General features: G+C 42.4%; 2 protein-coding genes across 8 annotated transcripts in view; one reads left to right on the forward strand and one right to left on the reverse strand.

Annotated features, from left to right (window-relative positions):
• Positions 1 to 43: 43 nt before the first annotated feature.
• Positions 44 to 10,924, reverse strand: LOC139534626 (menin-like). Of its 5 annotated transcripts, none has more exons than XM_071333911.1 (10): positions 10,868 to 10,924; positions 7,823 to 8,345; positions 4,867 to 5,075; positions 4,557 to 4,685; positions 4,327 to 4,367; positions 4,067 to 4,154; positions 3,770 to 3,906; positions 2,112 to 2,238; positions 1,638 to 1,811; positions 44 to 1,493 (listed from the first exon to the last, which is right to left on the reverse strand). In XM_071333911.1, the coding sequence occupies exons 2-10, from the start codon at positions 8,271 to 8,273 to the stop codon at positions 981 to 983; spliced, it is 1,869 nt and encodes a 622-aa protein (XP_071190012.1). In that variant the 5' UTR covers positions 8,274 to 8,345; positions 10,868 to 10,924; the 3' UTR covers positions 44 to 980. The 5 variants fall into 5 exon arrangements, with proteins under 5 accessions (XP_071190012.1, XP_071190010.1, XP_071190013.1 ...); XM_071333909.1 differs by having other exon boundaries at positions 4,858 to 5,075; positions 10,868 to 10,919; XM_071333912.1 differs by lacking the exon at positions 10,868 to 10,924 and adding an exon at positions 8,963 to 9,170.
• A 477-nt stretch (positions 10,925 to 11,401) lies between these two features.
• Positions 11,402 to 22,176, forward strand: part of LOC139534652 (reticulon-3-like) — a 34,484-nt gene continuing 23,709 nt past the window's right edge. Inside the window, exons 1-2 of one of the 3 annotated variants that reach the window (XM_071333961.1) lie at positions 11,444 to 11,745; positions 19,019 to 19,066. In XM_071333961.1, the coding sequence (XP_071190062.1) occupies positions 11,649 to 11,745; positions 19,019 to 19,066 (145 nt within the window). In that variant the 5' untranslated portion in view covers positions 11,444 to 11,648. Of the gene's footprint in view, positions 11,746 to 19,018; positions 19,067 to 22,176 lie in introns of all 3 variants that reach the window. The other 2 variants (XM_071333962.1, XM_071333963.1) reach the window with 2 other exon arrangements.

Consider the following 22,176-nt stretch of genomic DNA (forward strand, 5'->3'; position numbering starts at 1 on the left):
CATGTGAAACAGTATTTCAATAATATTAAAAAGAGAAAGGGTATCATTTTAACTTATTTTATTATCTGCAGATAAAAAAAAAACAAGTTATCAAGCAAAATACTACTGAATGTAGCTACCAGGGACACCTACAGCAATCCCATTTAAACAGTGTGTGGTCTTTCTGGTCACTTTCTATTGCCTATTGCAGCTCTGGCTAGTCTCAACTAAAGGCCACCTACATTAGAAATAAAAGAGGCAAAGTATAAGGCAACAAATAGCTAGCATATAAAGAGACAACGTAACAGAGTTGGACATTGTTACACAGTAATAGTCCGAATCACTTCCAGGGATTTCAATCAAAAAGATAAATTAAGATTCAAGGGCAGAAAATATAGAATGGAATTCAGACTGCTTTCTAACAGAGTAATTCCCCCATTCCAAAATAGGTTCAGAGACAGGGTGTTTTCACCATTACTTTGGCTTTACAGAGCTTCTACACATAAATCAGTGAGAACTCAAGAGTTGATGTGCACTACTGCCCATTAGATCCACACAAAGTGACAGCAATTGAATGTTTTAACGGCCTATGATACACAATCATTATTGAATCACAAGATTAAAAAGAATGACTTGGTTGACAATTCTGTTCAAACTTGATTAAAGTGACTTCCTCCACATGTACACGTGTGTCATGTTCTTACCGACCCTCTTATGACCTTATCAGGGCTTATGATATGATTGCTAAAATAACCTTAAAAAAAAATTAATAAAAAAAAAGCTAATCGCTGATGCAGCAGTTGTGTGTGTATTGCCTTGCCTCTCAGTCGGTCCTATAGTCAGTCTCCCTTTGTTTTTCTCCCAATGGAAATTCTAGCCTGGTCCCAGATCTGTTTGTGCTGTATAGACACTCCTATGACAATGACTATGGGAGTTGGCTATACAACACAACCAGACATGGGAACCAGGCTGGAGAAAGTTCTACAGCCAGAGTTCTCCTTCTACAGAGATTTGCGCTGGCGCTTCATGAACGACATGGTGTAGTCTCCCGACTGTGTGCTCTTCTGCCTCTTCATTTGAACCTGTGACTGGGCGGTGAGCTGGAGCTTGATGGCACTGGAGTTGATCTTGGCTGCCGACAGCAGCTCCTTCATGCCTTTCATCTTCTTGCTCTGGAAGGCCACCAGGGGACCCACGCTGGGGGAGGGCAGCTGTTGGGCAGGAGAGGGCACCGGGCTGGGGGACTTGGCCTTGCCTTCTGGGTCTCCACCACGGAGTCCTGAGGAGCGACGCCGCGTCCCGCCCTCCCCACCTACTTTCTTGGCCTGGGCAGGCTGGGTTGGTGGTGGGACAGGGGTGGTGGGGGTGGATTGTGTAGGAGGGGAAGCTTGGTCTTCCAGTTTGGACTCACGTCTCGGCCCACGTCTTCGCCCCTCGCGGGGGTCCTCGCTGGATTGGTCGTCGTCGTCCTGGGGCTCCGGCTCTTTGGTGATGATAGACACTTTCTGACGGATCTGTGGAGGATGTAACAGTGAACAAGGATATAATAAAGTGTTTCAAAGGGTGGTTTGTGAAAACATCTAGTTGGGTTAAATAGGTTATAAAGTGACTAGGGATGCCTTTAAAGGGATAGTCCAGTCTTGTGGTGGTGTGATTACCTGTGCGTCAAAACGACTGAGGGACTGGACCAGGTAGGTGGCCCAGCCCACGTGGAGGACGGGGGTGGGGCTTCCCTCCTCCCACTTACAGATACCGTCATAAAACCGCAACAGGTGGGCAAAGCATTCTGGGTCCTGGAGGGCCGAGAGGGCGGCAGCCTGTATGGGCTGGTCCTGAGGTGGAGGTAGAAGGGGCGAGATAGGGGGTGAGAGAGAGAAGAGCGGGGCGAGAGAGAGGGAAGAGAGAGGGGAAGAGAAATCAATGGAACATAGGAAGGAAGAAGGAAATGAGTAGATAATAGATAGAGGGATAGAGGGGGGAAGTTAGATGAAAGGGGTCCATTCAACACATCAATGAAAGGCAGCTGTCATATGAGATATTATTAATGCATCATTCTGGGACATGAGATTAAAATGAGAAGGGGAAAAATGTTTACTCTGTTCTTAATGATGTAAAATTCCACTAGTCATTACCTTTTCTCCTCCCTCCCCTCCGCTCTCGGCAGCTGCAGCCGTCTCCTTCAGCAGGGTGGGGATGACGTCGTTGGCGATGTCGAAAAACTCCTTGTAGATCTCTTCATCCTCGCGGAAGTAGTTGTAGCTGGGGGAGTGAGATCATTGTACATTGTTATAAAGCACATGAGGTTTGACTTCTTTAAAAAGTGTCAGTTCATGATGACCTTTCATTCATTCAATTAGGTTATTTATTCTCCACGTACGCAGTAAAAGGGATATTAAAAGGTGTGAACACTTGTATCCCTTCTTTTTTTTCAAGAACCCAAAACCACGACAGAAAATACTCAAACGGCATTTTATTTATATTGGTAGATCACATGCCATGATCCTTGTTGTCGTGACAGCAAGCCGAGGGAGCCGAGACTGAAGAACAATGCGTGAAACAGGAAAGGCAGAGAGGTAAAGGGAAGTCAAGAGGAGAGGGAATGTACTGACTTGCCTCTCTGGTGCACACATCCTAGAGACAGAGACAGAAAGAGACCAACAGAGAAACAGGAGAAAATCGGTCTCGTCGGCTGTTCCCTGTGATCGGGTCGGTCAGTATTTTTAGCCCCTGCAGGCCGATGAACAGTGTTTATGTGGGAGTAAAGTGCAGGTTTACTGCCCCACGAGGACCAGAGCCAAGGCTGGAGGAAAGCTCCCTGCGATTGCCTGTCCTGAGGACATCGTATTTAGGCTACACACACCCTGTTAGTCAGACAGAATTATGCCCCTAGAAGACACGCATGCAATATAATGAGTACAGTGCCATACAAAACCACAAGCTAGCCTGAAAGGACATGGTCAGACAACTTGTTCCAGATTTAAGTCTACAAAACACTGTAATTAAGAGCCTAACGTTCCTGAGAGGCATCTGCTGCCCTCTGCTGTCAGAAAGGTGAAACAGTAACTGGTGTAAATTGTCACTGCATACCTCAGCAAAAGATGGTCAACAGGGTTTGCCTCAGTACCCATTGTTTCAATACTAATAATTAATAATCATGTAACTTTGTTGTTGTTGTTGTATTTTACCCCCTTTATCTACCTAATTTCAATCGTCTCATCCCTGCAACTCTCCAACGGCCTCGAGAGGCGAAGGTCAAGTCATACGTCCTCCAAAACATGACCTGCCAAACCGCGCTTCTTAACACCGCTCGCTTAACCCGGAAGCCAGCCGCAGCAATGTGTCGGAGGAAACACCATTCACCTGACCACCGAGATCAGCCTGCAGGCACCCGGCCCACCACAAGGAGTCGCTAGAGAGCAATGAGCCAAGTAAAGCCACCCCCCCAGCCAAACCCTCACGGTACCTGGACGATGCTGGGTAAATTGCGCACCGCCCTGTGTGACTCCCAATCACGGCCGGTTGTGACACAGCCCAGGATCCAACCCGGGTCTGTGGTGATGCCTCTAGCACTGCGAAGCAATGCCTTAGAATGCTGTGCCACTCGGGAGGTCAAATTTGACTTTTATAGCCCTTTTCATTGGGAAGTTAAGGGACACTTAAATGAACGATGCCAAAGGTTATTTCTGTGGGCCAAACATACCTTTTTACCATTAAACACAGATAGTTGACACAGAGCAGCCGCGTAAGGAGCATAGAGAAGGTAGCTAAGCTAGTTGCTCCAGTAACTTACTCCTGCATGACCTGTGCAGCCTCGGCCCAGGCCCCCAGTGCCTCCCGGACCTCCCTGTGTCTGTAGTGGTAGCCAGCCAGGTACATGAAAGGGTAGATGTGTTCGTTGTTGTAGTACTTCTTAGCAGAGTTCACAGCCTGGAAAAAATTAAAAATTAAAAACACACATACATGCAAGGTATGAATAACTCCTCAAAATGAGCTGATTAAATTATATTTCAAGGATGATTTTGTTAAGATGACGTTTCAAATCAAAATGTCACCGCTTTATTGTTGGTGTACAGATCCACACACTCACTTTAAGGTGGATGGTGTAGGGGTTCTCTTTGCCAGGGATGGGCTCCTGATCCTCCAGGTCAGCCAGGGTGCCCATGGCCATGGGATATCTGTGGCACAGCAAGGGAAAAGAGCCACTTGGTTGATATGACAGAACAATAACATGCTTACAACAAAAAATATAATTCATTTGGATGTAACCAATAAGCATTTTCACCACAACACTTCAAAACGAATGTAGTATTTCAACAAGCTTTTGAGATGCATCAAAAAATAAATCACCTTTCCAGGTCTCCTCGCTCATAGAGCAGCCATAGAAGCCTCTGTGTAGGAAAAAGATCAGAGAGACCGAGGACAACACAGAAAAGCATTTATGAGTTAAATATAAACTACAGTTCCAGCCAGCGTGATGTCTTTGATGATGCCAACAGGTGCGTTTTAGGTGAAACTCTCCCCTTACAATATTCATTATATCACACTTATCATCCCCAATGTGCTGATGGTGGTCACACCTGTTGAAGCTGTAGCATCTCAGAGCTGTCAGTGTGCAGGTCCAGTGAAGGGTTGATGGCACACACCATGAAGGCCACCTCCATGTTCCTGTTACACTTCATATAGGAACCCTTCAGGTACAGCCAGCTCTGGAGGACAGGGGGGAGATGGGGGTTAGGGTTGAGAGGTGTTGTACTGTGTTTACAAGTTCAAGGTTTGTGTGTAGAACAGCAGTTCTAAGTTGATAAGTAGCTATATTAAAAAGGTGTGTGAGTGCATGTTATTATAATGTAATTGCAAGGGGTGGAAGTATCTCTGTACCTTACTTACCCTCTCGCCGACACCGGCGGCAACTGTCTGCCCCCTCCGGTCCTCGTTGCCCTTGCCGTGCCAGGTGACCTCAGCTGTCTCCTCTCCGTTCTTGCCAAAGATGACCCAGGCGTGGTCCTCGGACAGGGCCAGGTGCACATCCCGCAGCCCCAGAACCTGGCACGCTGCCACCACTGCAAATGCCACCCCCGAGCTGTCCAGCTTTGTGCCTGTTCAAAATAAAGAAAAGCAATAGGATTGAGTTAGTAACAGCTTTAGCCTCCTTCAGACAAAACAACCTTGTATTTTAGTCAAACTATACAACATGCTTTCCTGTTTGTGAACAATGGTTTTTATTGGGTCACAAGGGCAATACAATCACACAAAAAAACATTACTTTTCCCGGGTATTTTGTTATCCCCCCCCACTTACACACCGTCCCATCCCCACCTATCCCAAACATACCCCAGTCAAACACACTACCAGTCAAATGTTTGGACACACCTACTCATTCCAGGGTTTCTTTATTTTACTATTTTCTACATTGTAGAATAATAGTGAAGACATCAAAACTATGAAATAACACATATGGAATCATGTTGTAACCCAAAAGGTGTTAAACGAATCAAAATATATCTTATATTTGAGATTCTTCAAAGTAGCCACCCTTTGCCTTGACAGCTTTGCATTCTTGGCATTCTCTCAATCAGCTTCACGAGGTAGTCACCTGGAATGCATTTCAAAGAACAAGTGTGCCTTGTTAGAAGTTAATTTGTGGAATTTCTTTCCTTCTTAGTGCGTTTGAGCCAATCAGTTGTGTTGTGACAAGGTAGGGATGATATACAGAAGGTAGCCCTATTTGGTAAAAGACCAAGTCCATATTATGGGAAAAACAGCTCAAATAAGTGAAGAGAAACGACAGTCCATCATTACTTTAAGACATAACGGTCAGTCAATCTGGAACCTTTCAAGAACTTTGAAAGTTTCTTCAAGTGCAGTCGCAAAAACATCAAGCGCTATGATGAAACTGGCTCTCATGAAGACCGCCACAGGAAAAGAAGACCCAGAATTACCTCTGCTGCAGAGGATAAGTTCATTAGAGTTAACTGCACCTCAGATTACAGCCCAAATAAATGCTTCCCAGAGTTCAAGTAACAGACACATCTCAACATCAACTGTTCAGAGGAGACTGCGTGAATCAGGCCTTCATGGTTGAATTGCTACAAAGAAACCACTGCTAAAGGATACCAATAAGAAGAGACTTGCTTGGGCCAAGAAACACGAGCAATGGACATTAGATCGGTGGAAATATGTCCGTTGGTCTGATGAGTCCAAATTTGAGATGTTTAGTTCCAACCGTCGTAACTTTGTGAGACGCAGAGTAGGCGAACGGATGATCTCCGCATGTGTAGTTCCCACCGTGAAGCATAGAGGAGGAGGTGTGATGGTGTGGGGGTGCTTTGCTGGTGACAATCAGTTATTTAGAAGTCAAGGCACACTTAACCAGCAGGGCTACCACAGTATTCTGCAACGATACGCCATCCCATCTGGTTTGCGCTTAGTGGGACTATAATTTCTTTTCCAACAGGACAATGACCCAACACACCTCCAGGCTATGTAAGGGATATTTGACCAAGGATAATGATGGAGTGCTGCATCAGATGACCTGGCCTCCATCATCACCCAACACCAACCCAATTGAGATGGTTTGGGATGAGTTGGACCGTAAAGTGAAGGAAAAGCAGCCAACAAGTGCTCAGCATATGTGGGAACTCCTTCAAGACTGTTGGAAAAGCATTCAAGGTGAAGCTTGTGGAGAGAATGCCAAGAGTGTGCAAAGCTGTCATCAAGGCAAAGGGTGGCTACTTTAAAGTTTGGGGTCACTTGGAAAAGTCCTTGTTTTTTAAAGTAAAGCACATTTTTTGTCAATTAAAATAACATAAAATTGATCCGAAATACAGTGTAGACATTGTTAATGCTGTAAATGACTATCGCAGCTGGATTTTTTAATGGAATATCTACATAGGCGTACAGATGCCCATTATCAGCAACCATCACTTCTGTGTTCCAATGGCACGTTGTGTTAGCTATTCCAATTTTATCATTTTAAAAGGCTAATTGATCATTAGAAAACACTTTTGCAATTATGTTAGCAGAGATGAACTGTTGTTCTGATTATAGAAGCAATAAAACTGGCCTTCTTTAGACTAGTTGAGTATCTGGAGCATCAGCATTTGTGGGTTCGATTACAGGCTCAAAATGGCCAGAAACAAAGACCTTTCTTCTGAAACTCGTCAGTCTATTATTGTTCTGAGAAATGAAGGCTATTCCATGCGAGAAATTGCCAAGAAACTGAAGATCTCATACAACGCTGTGTACTACTCCCTTCACAGAACAGCGCAAACTGTCTCTAACCAGAATAGAAAGAGGAGTGGGAGGCCCCAGTGCACAACTGAGAAAGAGGACAAGTATATTAGTGTGTCTAGTTTGAGAAACAGATGCCTCACAAGTCCTCAATAGTACCCGCAAAACACCAGTCTCGACGTCAACAGTGAACAGGCGACTCCGGGATGCTGGCCGTCTAGGCAGAGTTCCTCTGTCCAGTGTCTGTGTTTTGCTCATCTGAATCTTTTCTTCTTATTGTCCAGTCTAGGATATGGCTTTTCCTTGAAAGCCAGCATCCCGGAGTCGCCTCTTAAGTGTTGACGTCGAGACTGGTGTTTTGCGGGTACTATTTAATGAAGCTGCCAGATAAGGACTTGTGAGGCTTCTGTTCCTCAAACTAGACACACTAATGTACTTGTCCTCCAGATACTCAACTAGTCTAAAGAAGGCCCGTATTATTGCTTCTTTAATCAGAACAACAGTTTTCAACGGTGCTAACATAATTGCAAAAGGGTTTTCTAATGATCAATTAGCCTTTTAAAATGACAGAATAAGACGTATGATATGATCAGCCATGTACCCCAAATCCTACCTGTGATGAGACTGAAGAGGGATTGGATGTGGGCGCGGTCCTTAAAGTAGGAGCGGCTCAGGCTGTTCCAGATGACGTCAGACACCTTCTTCACCAGTTCCCTGCTGGATCCGCCGGCAGGCCTGCGGTACTGAGACAGGTCCACTGCTCCCCGGATTTGGGCAGTGAAACGCTCACGTAGGGCCGACAGCATCCCTAACTCCACTGTAGGGAAGCAGGAGTTTGGACAGTCGGGCTCCAGTGGCTCGAAGCGCACCCCCGGGACGTTTATTGGTATGACCCGGTTCACGGCCAGGAAGTGTTCAACGAAGCCCAGGACCAATGAGAGAAGGGCCAGGTCCGGTTCGGGTTTACGGAGCTCCGCGTCGAACAACGCAACCACACCATCGATCCCCTTTAGGGGAAAGTGTTTCTTCTGGGCTGAGTGTAGTCCCATGTTGACCCCTCTCATCCGTCACAGTTCGCAGTCACTCACTAGGCCGGTGTGTCTTCTCCACTCTCAGCTGCAGTGATGTCATAGGGGCTGGATGAGAGGAAAGTGTAAATCAGTACCAGCACACACATTGAAATCAGTTATACTGTATTTCCCCTAACATTCAAAGGCCTTTGTATGGCTTCTTTCACTTTGTGCAAAAAAAACAACTGTAGACTGACTAGCCTAAGTGGGCGTGGCACAAATATCCATTCATTACGCAAAATATGTTAAAAAAAAGAAGCTTAACCTAATACTGGGAACAAATATTGATATCTGATACAAACTGGGCTAACTAGCTAATAACAATGTTTTAAAATAATACCAAATCCAGATAATTGCATGATAGTTTAAAATGGTTCGATAAAATTTCACCACCCCACACAAGATCGTAAAATTAACAATAAGCTATTAAATTAATTTTTGGTCAAGACAAAACACGAAGGTTGAGGAATTTGATAGACCGGCAGGTGCAGTTAGCAACAATATGCAAATAGGCTATGCAATATGCCTAAGCTAGCAAGCTGTGCTAGCAGGTATAATAGCAAAACATGTACAACTACATGAAAATACAACTATTATGTGTATTCCAATCGATTTACAAACCTTCCGGAACTCATAGCCCGCTCGTAAGCTTATTAATATTTCGAAAGAAACCTAATACGCACCCGTTAGTTCAATGCTACACCCACATGTTTTTGTTTGTGCCTTGCTTTTGCCGCGCAGTTCTATGACTGTATTCGGGCTGTTCAAACGTGTCAGAACTTTGGCGCACCTTCAAATAGCTACCAACAATGCAGAGTCGTGCTTAATCGAAGATTAGACAGTTCAACGTATTTGCAGCTCTACTAAGCTGCGCACCCAGCGCTCAGTTTAAACGTGTTTGAACGAGCCCCCTTTTGTCCTTCCTTATTGACTGGACAGATGCATGTATGGAAATGTAGTTCAACTTTACACCATTGTTGCCAAAACGTTCTAAATAAGATCACCGGAGACGACTTAACCTAGTTGTCTGGGGAACTACTAGGCGACATTATATAAGATGATCAGACTAGGTTCTAAATGAGCTTGCCCATGAGCATGTATGAAGTGTTTTTGTGTTTGCCAACCATTTAGCCCCTATAATTAAAGCCTATTTTTATTTAATGCTGTGTCTCATGGATGCCTAAATGTGATTTTAAAATGTGACAAAAAAATGTCTTGCCTACAGAAAAACGTTAATTTGAAAAAATGTGGGGGGTGTACACGCCTCTTTATCATGATGTAATGTTTATCACGAGACTTGCCATCACTGTTTCAGTTAACGCGTTATAATGTTGGGTTAAGGCAATGTTTTATACAGAAATGTGATATTGCATAGGCAGGGTGGGCAAAAATGACTAAATACAATTACAAAATACCATAAAGATCAAGGTATCCAAATAAATCACAGAAAACTTGTATTTTGAAATTTATTTAATTGAAATACAGTTATACATTTGCAAGTAGCAAGCCCAAACAGAAACAACATTCTCAATAAATGTTACAGAAACATTACATTTACTTGCTATGACTGTGATTAGTGTTGTTTTATCTACCTTAGTTGAATGCACTGACTTGAGTCACTCTGGATAAGAGTTTCTGCTGAATGACCTCAACATATGTGTGGAAATTAACATACCAAAATGAACTGCAAAGCACACTGGGTATTATTATTGGCCTTGTTTCAGGGGGCATGTCTAGATGGGATACAGCTTTACCTAATTATCCTAAACTGCTACAAAAGTCAATTTTGACAAAAGCCATAGCCCTTCCAGACAAAACCTTGATTTGGGGCAGAGCTCATTAGAATAATACTTAGCATGCTTTGCGATTGTCTATTTTTTCATACACATTTATAATTAATTTACTTAGCAGACACTGTTATCACACCATAATGCAATCAGACTTCTGATATCAATGCAGGGTGAAAGGGGGCCACAAAATGGTGAACCGCTATAATTAAGAATAATATATAGTCTTTTGTATTTGGAAAATACAAATTACAGCTCTTGAAAGTATCTTGTTCCAAAATGCATTGGAGTGTAGTTCTGCCCAGTGCAATACAAATTACTCAGAAGCAATTGAACTAAACAAAAATATAAACGGAACATGGAAAGTGTTGGTCCCATGTTTCATGAGCTGAAATAAAAGATCCCAGAAATGTTTCATAAGCACAAAAAGCTTATTCCTTTCAAATTGTGTGCACAGAAGTCTCAAGTTTTTAGGGGGCGTGCAATTGGCATGGTGACTGCAGAAATGTCCACTAGAACTGTTGCCAGAGAATTTAATGTTCATGTCTCTACCATAAACTGCCTCAAAGGCCGTTTTAGAAAATGTTTGTCCAACCGGCCTCAGAACCGCAGACCACGTGTATGGCGTCGTGTGGGCAAGCGTTTAGCTGAGGTCAACGCATAAGCTACGGACAACGAACACCATTTATTTGACCCTTATTTAACTAGGCAAGTCAGTTATAAACAAATTCTTATTTTCAATGACGGCCTAGGAACAGTGGGTTAACTGCCTTGTTTAGGGGCAGAACGACAGATGTTTACCTTGTCAGCTCGGGAATAAGATCTTCCAACCTTCTGGTTACTAGTCCAACGCGCTAACCACTAGGCTACCTTCCGCCCCAATTGCATTTTATCGATGCCAATTTGAATGCACAAAAATACTTTGATGAGATCCATTGGGCCCATTGTGAAGCCAATTTTGTTTTAAGGTATCTGTGACCAATAGATGCATATCTGTATTCCCAGTCATGTGAAATCCATAGATTAGGGCCTAATGAATTTATTTCAATTGACTGATTTCCTCATATGAACTGTAAAAGTAAAAATCTATGAAATTATTGCATTTTGCTTTAAAATCTATGTTCAGTATACATATTTCCAATACATGTAACACAAATACTGCCCATCTCTGTGAATAGGCCTACACTGGGCTTAGCTTTTTTTTATTTTATAGCCTAAGCACTTTATAAGGCCTATTTACATTCTCAAATTAGAAAACATAGGGTCATGTTTGCATAATAAAATGTGGTAGGTATTTTTCCATAAATAGGCTATACATTTATAAACACAATGGGAAAATGTTGGGTATAGCCCTTTAAATGAGCTAACGTCAAATGTCCGCCTTGTTTCGCTCTTTCTATCCTGCACTCACAGCGCTTCAGTACGTGCGCGTGAAGGTGCACAGGCTCGGTGACACTTGCACCCAGCTCTTTGGGAATAGGAGGAAAGTCGGAAGAAGAGGATATTTTAAGGACAGCAATAACAGACAAAACAACATTTATTCTCGCCGTTACTGTGCAGAATATTGTGAAATTACAGGAAAATGGCAGATTCAATGACCCAGTCCGCCCAGATATCATCGTCGCAGGGGCTTGCCGATGGACAGAACTCTGTTGCGACCAAAGACTCAAAAATGTCGGGTAAGATGGATGTGTTGCAATAGTCAACATAGAAATTATGTTTAAACGTTCAGTAACACAGGTGCTTTGAAATAAAGTAGCCCGTTGTTCTAATGTAAGACCGTCAAAAAACAATGTTTTAGGACCGTGAAAGGCAGGTACATTTAAAATGCTTAGCTCTACACTTATTTGTTCGTTGGGTAGGTTAACCAGTATATTGTCCTTGTCTCTGTAAGCACTTGACATAGTCAAGTTGTTGAACAAGTAGTCCATACCTTGTAAGCTGATGATTTTGCATTATTGTGAGCGTTAAAGGGTGCTAAATATCCTAATATTAGACGTTTCACTTGACCAACAAACACCCACCGCCCTTTATGGGATCGAACGATACTCCACTGACGAGAAATTGTTTTAGAACACCGTTACCACCTACCCGTCGTTGGTTCGAGAAACGCGCACCACGATTTGATGGAACACCAAACTAGTCTACTTGCTTTGCCAAAGTTTTCTCAATCTCTGCAATCCCGAACTTTGTATTTACCAGACAAGGAAACAGAACGCGATGACACATTTTATTCTCTATTTGGGCCACGGTGAAATGGCTACATGTTGCAGGGACTGTGATCTGCACTGCAGATTCATTGTTACCAATGATTTGTAAATACACTAGTTGACTGACAGGGGGCGCTGTTATGAAGTCACCGTTCCTCCATCTTGGCACTCCCCCATTGTAAAAATATATTTAACTAGGCAAGTCATTTAATTAAGTCCATCACTGATGGCCGAGGAACAGTGTCCTGCCTTATTCGGGGGCAGAACGACAGATTTTTACTTTGTCAGCTCGGGGATTTGATCTTGCAACCTTTCAGTTACTAGTCCAACACTCTAAACACTAGGCTACCTGCCTCCCCTCAATACATGGATGGCATCAACAATCCAGGGTTTATATACATTGTTGATTGTTATTGGGCAACTGCAAATTTTAAGGGAGAACCTCTTAAAGGGCTGCTGTTTTTCCTGTTGCCAAATCACCTGCACATTGGTTAACAAAGCCATGCAAGAATATTAGTGCTTCACAGTCCAATCACTAATTTTCTCGCTATGATGCATTGATTCTATGGTCTGTTTTTCATTTCTTTTTTGTCTTTGGATGCATGTGTCCTGTAAGCTATATGATTGGGGGGAGGAAAGGACACTTGTCTCTGCAACAGTCTTCAAACTGACAGTATTTTGTTCATTAGGGAAGGGCATTTCAAATAGTATAATCCATCTATTCAGCAAACCATGTCTCACTTATAAAACTTGAAACAAGCATCTGTTGGGAGTACATTTGGAGCTGTGTATTAGGCTATAACTTCCTGTATATTATGCTATATTGGCAAATACTAATGGGGCAATGATAGTAAAATAAATGTTACACTGCCATACATGCACTCAAACATATTCAGTTGGCCTTGCTGTTATGATTTTTGTCTTTTTAAAATATTTTTTGCGTTTTCCTTTGTTTTTAATCTTTTTCTCTTTTGTTCAATTTGTTGGTGCATTGGGTGGGGAATGGAATTATAATTTTTTCTTCGGGGGGACTGTGGGGGAGGTCTTGGATGGTTGAGGGGCAGCTCTTTGGGAACTGTGGGGGGGATCTTTCCCTTGAGCAGGGCGTTGACCCTGGTTGCTTCTGTGTCGCTCTGGATGGGAGGCTGTTCGATGACCAATGTGACGTAGTTGTTGAGCGGCTTCACTGCATGTATATTGTATTTAAAAATAAAAAAAAATTACACTAAAGTAGCCTAATCAGATGATCAATGTACAAACTGCTCTTAAATAGAAAATCATTACGGTACTTTATTGGTTGACATACAGGTTGTGTGTTACAGGCTTACTTTACCATATGTTAACAACCAACCCCTTTAAATGTAGTTTACTGTATATCATTTCAAAGGCATGCTAAAAAGGGACCCAGCTCATATTGCAAACAGGGAATGCTTCTGTGTTCTGTTCAAGGCTGAATACCAGTTATATTGCCTCAAGTGGGTGTGTCACAAAGTCATTTACTAACTGGTACATGTTTCAAAGGGGAGTCATATTTACGCTTCGATCACACCGACAGCGTCGTTGCATTTTGGTACACCAGAATTACGTTAATTTCCAATCAAATGCTGTGTTTGCCTTGCAGCATTGTGTTGCAGTGCGTTCGGTGTGGTGCATACGTTGGAGTTATCGAACGTATGCGTCAAACTGTATGCGTAGACGGCTTGACGGAAATGGTAGCAGAAGGTGGATGTTGAACTTTAGTTGAATACATATTCAGATGATACTGCTTACTATTTTGCGCAACGACGCTGTCAGTGTGTTCGACGCGTTAGCCCAGTGTGATAACTTTTTCCGTATTTTTTTTAAAGTGTAAATTTCAACTTTTTTTTAACTGATCTCCAATATATTGGGATTGCCTTTGCATTTTTCTGAAGTCCATGCTACCTTGTCAGTTGTCCGTCTACCATTCTTTCATTTGGCCTTGGTCACACAGACCAGATGCCAGTAACTTGCTGCCTTGTCATTACTATTTTTTCCCCCCTTACGTCAGCTGTATGATTTAATGATGACACTACAGTCCTTGTTGGACCCTTGGCGCTACTGTCGTACAGTATCAATGTCCCGTGGCAAAGGTAATGTAGCACCCAGTCTGGAGGAAACCAAATGGACTTACAGTACCAGTCAAAAGTTTGGAAAGACTTACTCATTCCAGGTTTTTAATATATATTTTTTTTTTTACTCTTTTCTACATTGTAGAATAATAGTGAAGACATCAAGACTATTAAATAACACATATGGAATCATGTAGTGACCAAAAAAGGGTTAAGCGACTCAAAATATTTGTTATATTTGAGATTCTTTAAAGTAGCCACCCTTTGCCTTGATGACCGCTTTGCACACTTGGCCTATCTTGCTCTCTGAGGCCGGTGTTGGCCAGTCTCTTTCATGCCTACTTCATTCTCAACACACTTGAGTGACAACACTAAGGAAGTGACCATAGAGATCAACCTAAGAGGTCTCACATCTAAAAGTGCATTGAGCCAGTTGATTGTCAGGGTTATTTAGTTCATGAAAAGCACCCCCTATTCTTTTCGATGCTGCTTTTACGAGGTGATTGTGCAAGCTCCGTCAATGGAACCATTTATCTAAGGTGGCAGAATGTCCATGGGTCTACTGTTTTGTTGGACTGTACAGGAGAATTTGTTACAATGATTTCTGAATATCTCAGAAATGCTGTTCAAGTTGTCAGTGTTTGATTCAGTGCTATTTTCTTTCTTCCTGCATCTGTTTTAATAGGAAGTTAAAACACTGCCTGTAAAACCAAAACAACTACTGGATTGGAGATGCATTATTCAAACTCGGTAATTTTACTGTGTTATCAGAGCTAAATCCGGTGCTCTACCGACTCCTGTTTCATAGGCTATGGACATTTTGATCTGGATTTCCACCCGTTTTCAGTTAGAACGACGGTCGAGGTCAGCAAACGGCAAGATGTTTTTAGTTTGAAAGATGTGTGCTAGTTCAAGCTACAGTAGTGACTAAGGATTACTTTAGACTAGAAATGTTATGATTTGAAATGCTGCATTTTGCAGAGTGGGAATCAACATTCGGCTGGTTTTAGCTTGAGCGTTAAGATGCAGTGAAACAGATACAGGCTGAGGAATGATCCAGAATCTAGGCCAGTGCAATGAGGAGCCTGCAGATAAGACCATGGCTGTAGTTTGTGAGAGAACATGGGGTACTTTTGGCTCCCTCTCCTATCTGCCTCTTATTTTCTCCCCCTCTCTGGCTGGCGCTCTGTTCTGGCAGACTATATAGTCTAAGGTCAGTAAATCTGGCTGAGGCAGCAAACTGGCCCCCCCGGGGGTTTGAGTGTCTTGACTTGACTTTCCTCGGGATGGGACAGAAATGGCTGGTAGGACTGGGAATGCAATGTTAGGCCCTCGTTCAGTTGTGTGCCATTGGCCCTCAAGGGCTCCCCCATAGATGAGCCTACATCCAGTAGTATTAGAGAATAGGGCGGCATGGTGCCAAAGCAGGTTCACTTCCTACTCATGTCTGCCGGTCATGAGAATGTTGTATCAAGGCTGGAAGTGTTGGAAACACGAGCTATATGAAGCCATGTTTAACCCTTGTCATAGACAACCTTAACAAGAGGAATGGTTAAAGTCTGTAAAAATGCACATTTTTCATCTTTGTCAGTCTGCTAAAAGGGAGTGGTTCTCTTGCATAGATCTTCTTAGATAAGTGACTCTAGAGGTTGTTTTTGTGGACACTGGGAGGATACGTTTCCATCTGAAATGCTTCGTGTACTTGCACGCTACCACCAATGGTTTCAGGCTATTTGGAATTGTCAGCGAAAGAAGCGTAACGTTGACTAATTTTCTTATTGCAGGTGTGGCATAGGTAGATTAAGACTCGCCCAGGCTCTTAAAGAGGAATGTTACATAGCAAGGGCTCGTCGACCTGATCAGCCAGTCTCCTACGTGAATCGTTTTGGGGTGACGATGACTCTAATTGATTAACCGGCTCTTGAACTTTATATATATATCATACACACATATACTGAGTCTACAAAACATTAAGAACAACTGCTCTTTCCATGACACAGACGAGGTAAATCCAGGTGAAAGCTATGGTCACTTGTTAAATCCACTCCAATCGGTGTAGATGAAGGGGAGGAGACAGGTTAAAGAATGAATGTTAAGCCTTGAGAAATGGATTGTGTTTGTGTGCTATTCAGAGGGTGAATGGACAAGACAAGATTATACAGTTGAAGTCGGAAGTTTACGTTGACTGTGCCTTTTAAACAGGTTGGAAAATTCCAGAAAATTATGTCATGGCTTTAGAAGCTTCTGATAAGCTAATTTACATAATTTGAGTCAATTGGAGGTGTACCTGTGGATGTATTTAAAGGTCTACCTTCAAACTCAGTGCCTCTTTGCTTGACATCATGGAAAAATCAAAAGCAATCAGCCAAGACCTCAGAAAAAAATTGTAGACCTCCAAGTCTGGTTCATCCTTGGGAGCAATTTCCAAACACCTGAAGGTACCACGTTCACCTGTACAAACAATAGTACCCAAGTATAAACACCATGGGACCATGCAGCCGTCATACCGCTCAGGAAGGAGATGTAGTCTGTCTCCTAGAGATGAACATACTTTGGTGCGAAAAGTGCAAATCAATCCCAGAACAACAGCAAAGGACCTTGTGAAGATTCTGGAGGAAACAGGTACATAAGTATCTATATCCACAGTAAAACGAGTCCTATATCGACATACCCTGAAAGGCCGCTCAGCAAGGAAGAAGCCACTGCTCCAAAACCGCCATAGAAAAGCCAGACTACGGTTTGCAACTGCACGTGGGGATAAAGATTGTTCTTTTAGGAGAAATGTCCTCTGGTCTGATGAAACAAAAATAAAATTGTTTGGCCATAATGACCATCGTTATGTTTGGAGGAAAAAGGGGGATGCTTGCAAGCTGACGAACACCATCCCAACCGTGAAGCACGCGGCTGGCAGCATCATGTTGTGGGGGTGCTTTGCTGCAGGAGGGACTGGTGCACTTCACAAAATAGATGGCATCATGAGGAAGGAAAATGATGTGGATATATTGAAGCAAGACATCAGTCAGGAAGTTAAAGCTTGGTCGCAAATGGGTCTTCCAAATGGACAATGACCCCAAGCATACTTCCAAAGTTGTGGCAAAATGGCTTAAGGACAACAAAGTCAAGGTATTGGAGTGGCCATCACAAAGCCCTGACCTCAATCCTATAGATCATTTGTGGGTAGAACTGAAAAAGTGTCTGAGCAAGGAGGCCTACAAACCTGACTCCGTTACACCAGCTCTGTCAGGAGGAATGGGCCAACATTCACCCAACTTATTGTGGGACGCTTGTGGCAGGCTACCCAAAACGTTTGATCCAAGTTTAACAATTTAAAGGCAATGCTACCCAATACTAATTGAGTGTATGTAAACTTCTGACCCACTGGGAATGTGATGAAAGAAATAAAAGCTGAAATAAATCATTCTCTACTATTATTCTGACATTTCCCATTCTTAAAATAAATTGGTGATCCTAACTGACCTAAGACAGGGAGTTTTTACTTGGATTAAATGTCAGGAATTGTGAAACTGTCTAAGGTGTATGTAAACTTCTGACTTCAACTGTAGTGGCTGCATGCATACACTAAATGACTGATAGGTGGCTCTGTGTTGAAGCCACTGTTCCTCCATCTTGGTACTCTCCCGCCGTTGTAAAATGTATTAATGTCTACATTCATTTTTGCCCCACTTATTATATTAGACACCTTAATGCATACTTTTAAAATTGTATGTGAGCTAAATGAAAATACAAAGATTTCCTTAATGTACAATCTGTAGAGATTACTAATGTCACTGTCTGCACTAAAACTAAAATACTTAAATACACAATTTTGTCCTTGAATCCATTTAGTTAAACTACTGTAGAATTCCTATGGAGGACTGCTCCTACTAGGGGTGTCATATGGCCGACTGGAGCCTTCAAAGCCTCTCAATGGTCAATACATGGCATTAGTGGTCCTTGGTTTATATACATCATTGTTGCCATCCCATCTCACTCACAGCTGAGTAAATTCCCCTACATGTCTCCTCTGGTGTTTCCCAGCTGTTAAATGTGTAAGGAAGGAAAAGCAAAACCTTGTTCCTCCTTCGATTATTCATGGAGGCTGTTAGATGGGACTATTGCTCTACAAAAACTGTTCTTGTGATCACTTGGGTTACATAATGAATTACCATCAAGCGAGTGCAATGTGGGTGTGTGATTGGCGACGGGTATCGTAAACCAAAGGAGAAATATGTACAAATTGCATAAAAATTATGGAAAGTACCATACAATGTTATGAGAAGTGTGACGTTGTTGGAAGCATCGTTGTTTGTGCGTCGTGAAGAATTTGCGTTTGTCATATTTGTTATTGTCTTTGCTTGCATAGGAAATGTTAACGTGCATGGATTAAGTTGATCATAGGTGTTTATTGGTAGTAAACTGGTAGACGCTACCAGTTGCATGGGGCTTGCATGTTAGTAGTTATTTTTTCCGTAGCTTCTGACATTGTAAAGCATACAGTATTGTATAGTTGATATAAGGTTGGATTAGTGGGAGTCCCACCAGGCATCCAGTTGACGTTAATGTATAAAATTGTGGGTGGTTGTTATGGGGATGGGAGTTATTTTCTGCCACTGTAGGATGTTCATTCTTCTGTCCTTTTTTAATTTTTTCAGATTCCTTTCTTTCCTCTTCGCCTGTATCTCTCATTCAGTCTCCTCAAGGCAAGTGTATGGTTCTGTTACGCTGCTCGTCTGCTATCCTCCCTTTCACGACCTTCACGCTCTCTTTCCCTGTCATTCTCTCTTGCTCGGCTGCCGCTGTAATGCCTTCCATTCCTCTCTAGTGCCCTTCTCCTACTCTAGTCCAGTCCAAGTACTTCATACTAGAGGCTTGGAAACATTTAATTCCACCCCCACTACGCAATCTTCAACAGAGCCCACCCCTAGAAGCCCTGTAACTGTATCCCATCTGTTTCCTGCTGACCGCCTGCACTAATTGCAATTTAGCTGGGCAGCGAGGCTCCTCCCTCTTTCAACAGTGTCTGACTTGGAATTTTCAACCCCCCCCAACTGGAGGCCAGACCTGTTCAATTACTAGGACCAACAGGCCCAACCCCGAAGCCCCTGACTGACGCCCATGGTGCATGGCAAGGGAAATCACGTGTTTAAAAAAAAAAATATATATATATATATTTAAGGGAAGTTTGCACAGAGTTCAGGTTTAAAGCCTGTTTTTAAGTGAAGATGTCTTCAGTTTAAAGCCTGTTTTTAAGTGAAGATGTCTTCAGGCATGCATGTGATGTACCATACTGGATACAGCATATATGCTAGACACACAGCCTGACACGTGATGAATTGATTAATCCACAGAGCTAATTGAGATGTACAGTAATGGATCAAGCCATCTATTGATGTAGTGATACAGTAGATTGATTCCCAATGGAATGCACTGACTTTCCCAGTGGAATAGGTTGAAATTGATGGAATAAATTGGCATCAAGGAGGCATCAAACTAGCAGCACAGTGATGAGGAATATTGCATGTTTGGAATTAGATGAGTAATTCCCCAAAGCTCCCTCTAACCTCCCCCAGAACCCCCCCCTGCTCCCTGATCTTACCCCTATCCGAAAACTGACAAGACCTACAAATGACAGCAAGCGGATCTATTTCTAGTCTTTACTGCCTGCTCCACTCTGTCGCATTATTTAGGTCAACGGCACTGTAGGTCCAAGATAATCCCAAGATTGCCACCTTATTTTAAGAAAGCTGAGAGAAGTTCAAGTTCACGATGAGGAAAAACTCTAAAAATGGCTCAGGTTGGTTGTCCCAGAAGGGCCCTAGCTGTCCTTGGATAGATGGCCCCTTCATCCAGGCCTTATGCCCCATCTCGAAGAGCCTCCCACCCCAGTCCCTTCACCGGCACTGGAGGATGAGAGGCACTGGGGAGGGACCCACTCCACTCGCTGCTCTATGCCCACATAAGGCTGGGGTCGGCGCCCTCCTCCCTGGATGCGCTCTGCCCCTCTACCTCTGCTTATAGCTTCTTAAGCTTTTTGCATGTCACCACTGCTGGAGCCAAAAAGTAGTTTTTATTTTAGGGACTATCGTAAAATGTATGTATTTTGTTTTCTTGATGTAGCTTTTTTTGCTTGGTTTGTTTTCTGAAACACAATTTCGTTAGTTTTTATAAAAGTAGCCTACAATGTGTAGACCTGTACAGTATAGCAAGAGTATTAAACTTAAGCCAGACTAGATTAGAGGTCGACCGATTAGGATTTTTCAACACCGATACCGATTATTGGAGGACAAAAAAAGCCGATACCGATTAATCGGACGATTTATAAAAAATAAAAAAACATTTATATATATATATATCATACACACACACATTTTTGTAATAATGACAATTGCAACAATACTGAATGAACAATGAACACTTTTATTTTAACTTAATATAATACATAAATAAAATCTATTTAGTCTCAAATAACATGAGAACATATGTTAAAACGAACCACCAGCTTTCATGGGTCTTCAATATTGCCTGCTAACCTGGATTTCTTTTAGCTAAATATGCAGGTTTAAAAATATATACTTGTGTATTGATTTTAAGAAAGGCAATGACAGTCATTGATTGTTTTTTTATAAGGTAAGTTTAATGCTAGCTAGCAACTTACCTTAGCTTACTGCATCCGCGTAACAGGCAGGCTCCTCGTGGAGTGCAATGTAATCAGGTGTTAGAGCATTGGACTAGTTAACTGTAAGGTTGCAAGATTGGATCCCCCGAGCTGACAAGGTTAAACTGTCGTTCTGCCCCGTTCCTAGGCCGTCATTGAAAATAAGAATGTGTTCTTAACTGACTTGCCTAGTTAAATAAAGATTAAATAAAGGTGTAAAAAATAAAAATATATTTTTTTAAATCGGCAAATTGGCGCCCAAAAATACCGATTTCCGATTGTTATGAATACTTGGTATCGGCCCTAATTAATCGGCCATTCTGATTAATCGGTCGACCTCTAGACTAGATGGCCAGAAACTGAATCTGTCCTATGTAGTGCTAGGATATTAAGTCAAACAGCTAATCACACGGTGAGGGAGATGGGCCTTGGAGCTATTCCATCCATCACTAATTGGAAATGACACTGCTGTACCCAATGGAATTTGATCTCTTATCATACAGTGACTCCTTTTCTCTGCAGCAAAAATATTCCACTGTGTTCACGCTTTTGTGAATAGTAGTACTTGTATCATTTTTAACAATAACAGATTGTAGGCTTACCACAACGCGCAATATCCTCATACCTTCAAGTGTACCTAATATGCAGTTCTAGTCCTTTTTTAAAGATGTCTAGCTTTTTCTTGTCTAGAGGCAAACCTTTTCTTGATTTAGCTAAGCTGTGATCCCTACTGGAAGGCTGTGTCTTATCAAGTAAACTATTTGACTCATCCGCATAGTGTAAATCAGCTCAATCATTTTGGCACTATCTCATCTTGAAGAAATGCATCCCTTTTTGAGTCTTCCTGCTAGACATATTTTGGGATGTGTGACGTTTGTTGGACCATGTTCAATAGACCATTTAAAACGGGGATTAGTAACGAGTGTCCCTTTAAAAAAAATCCCACACACTTTAGCACTCAACTCCAATTACTGTGGGGAGTAGATGACGTAATATAATAACCTCTATCTCGAACAACTGAGGACCACAGGAAGTGATGTTCTCATCAGAGGTTGAATGAGTATTACAAAACTGTGTTTGACAGTTTCTTATATGTTTTTGGGTCGTGTTATTTGTGATTCCAATCAGGGAGTGTCGGCTCCCTGTTGCCAGTGG

This window comes from Salvelinus alpinus, chromosome 11, assembly GCF_045679555.1.
Source record: "Salvelinus alpinus chromosome 11, SLU_Salpinus.1, whole genome shotgun sequence".
Taxonomy (NCBI): Eukaryota; Metazoa; Chordata; class Actinopteri; order Salmoniformes; family Salmonidae; genus Salvelinus; species Salvelinus alpinus.

Excerpts from the sequence above, each read along its gene's own strand:
- LOC139534626 (XM_071333909.1), bottom strand. The coding sequence starts at position 8,273 with ATGAGAGGGGTCAACATGGGACTACACTCAGCCCAGAAGAAACACTTT. Across the intron at positions 2,239-3,769 it reads GCTGCACAGGTCATGCAGGA|CTACAACTACTTCCGCGAGG; the intron begins GTAAGTTACTGG and ends TCACTCCCCCAG. Across the intron at positions 1,494-1,637 it reads TCAGTCGTTTTGACGCACAG|ATCCGTCAGAAAGTGTCTAT; the intron begins GTAATCACACCA and ends CATCCTCCACAG.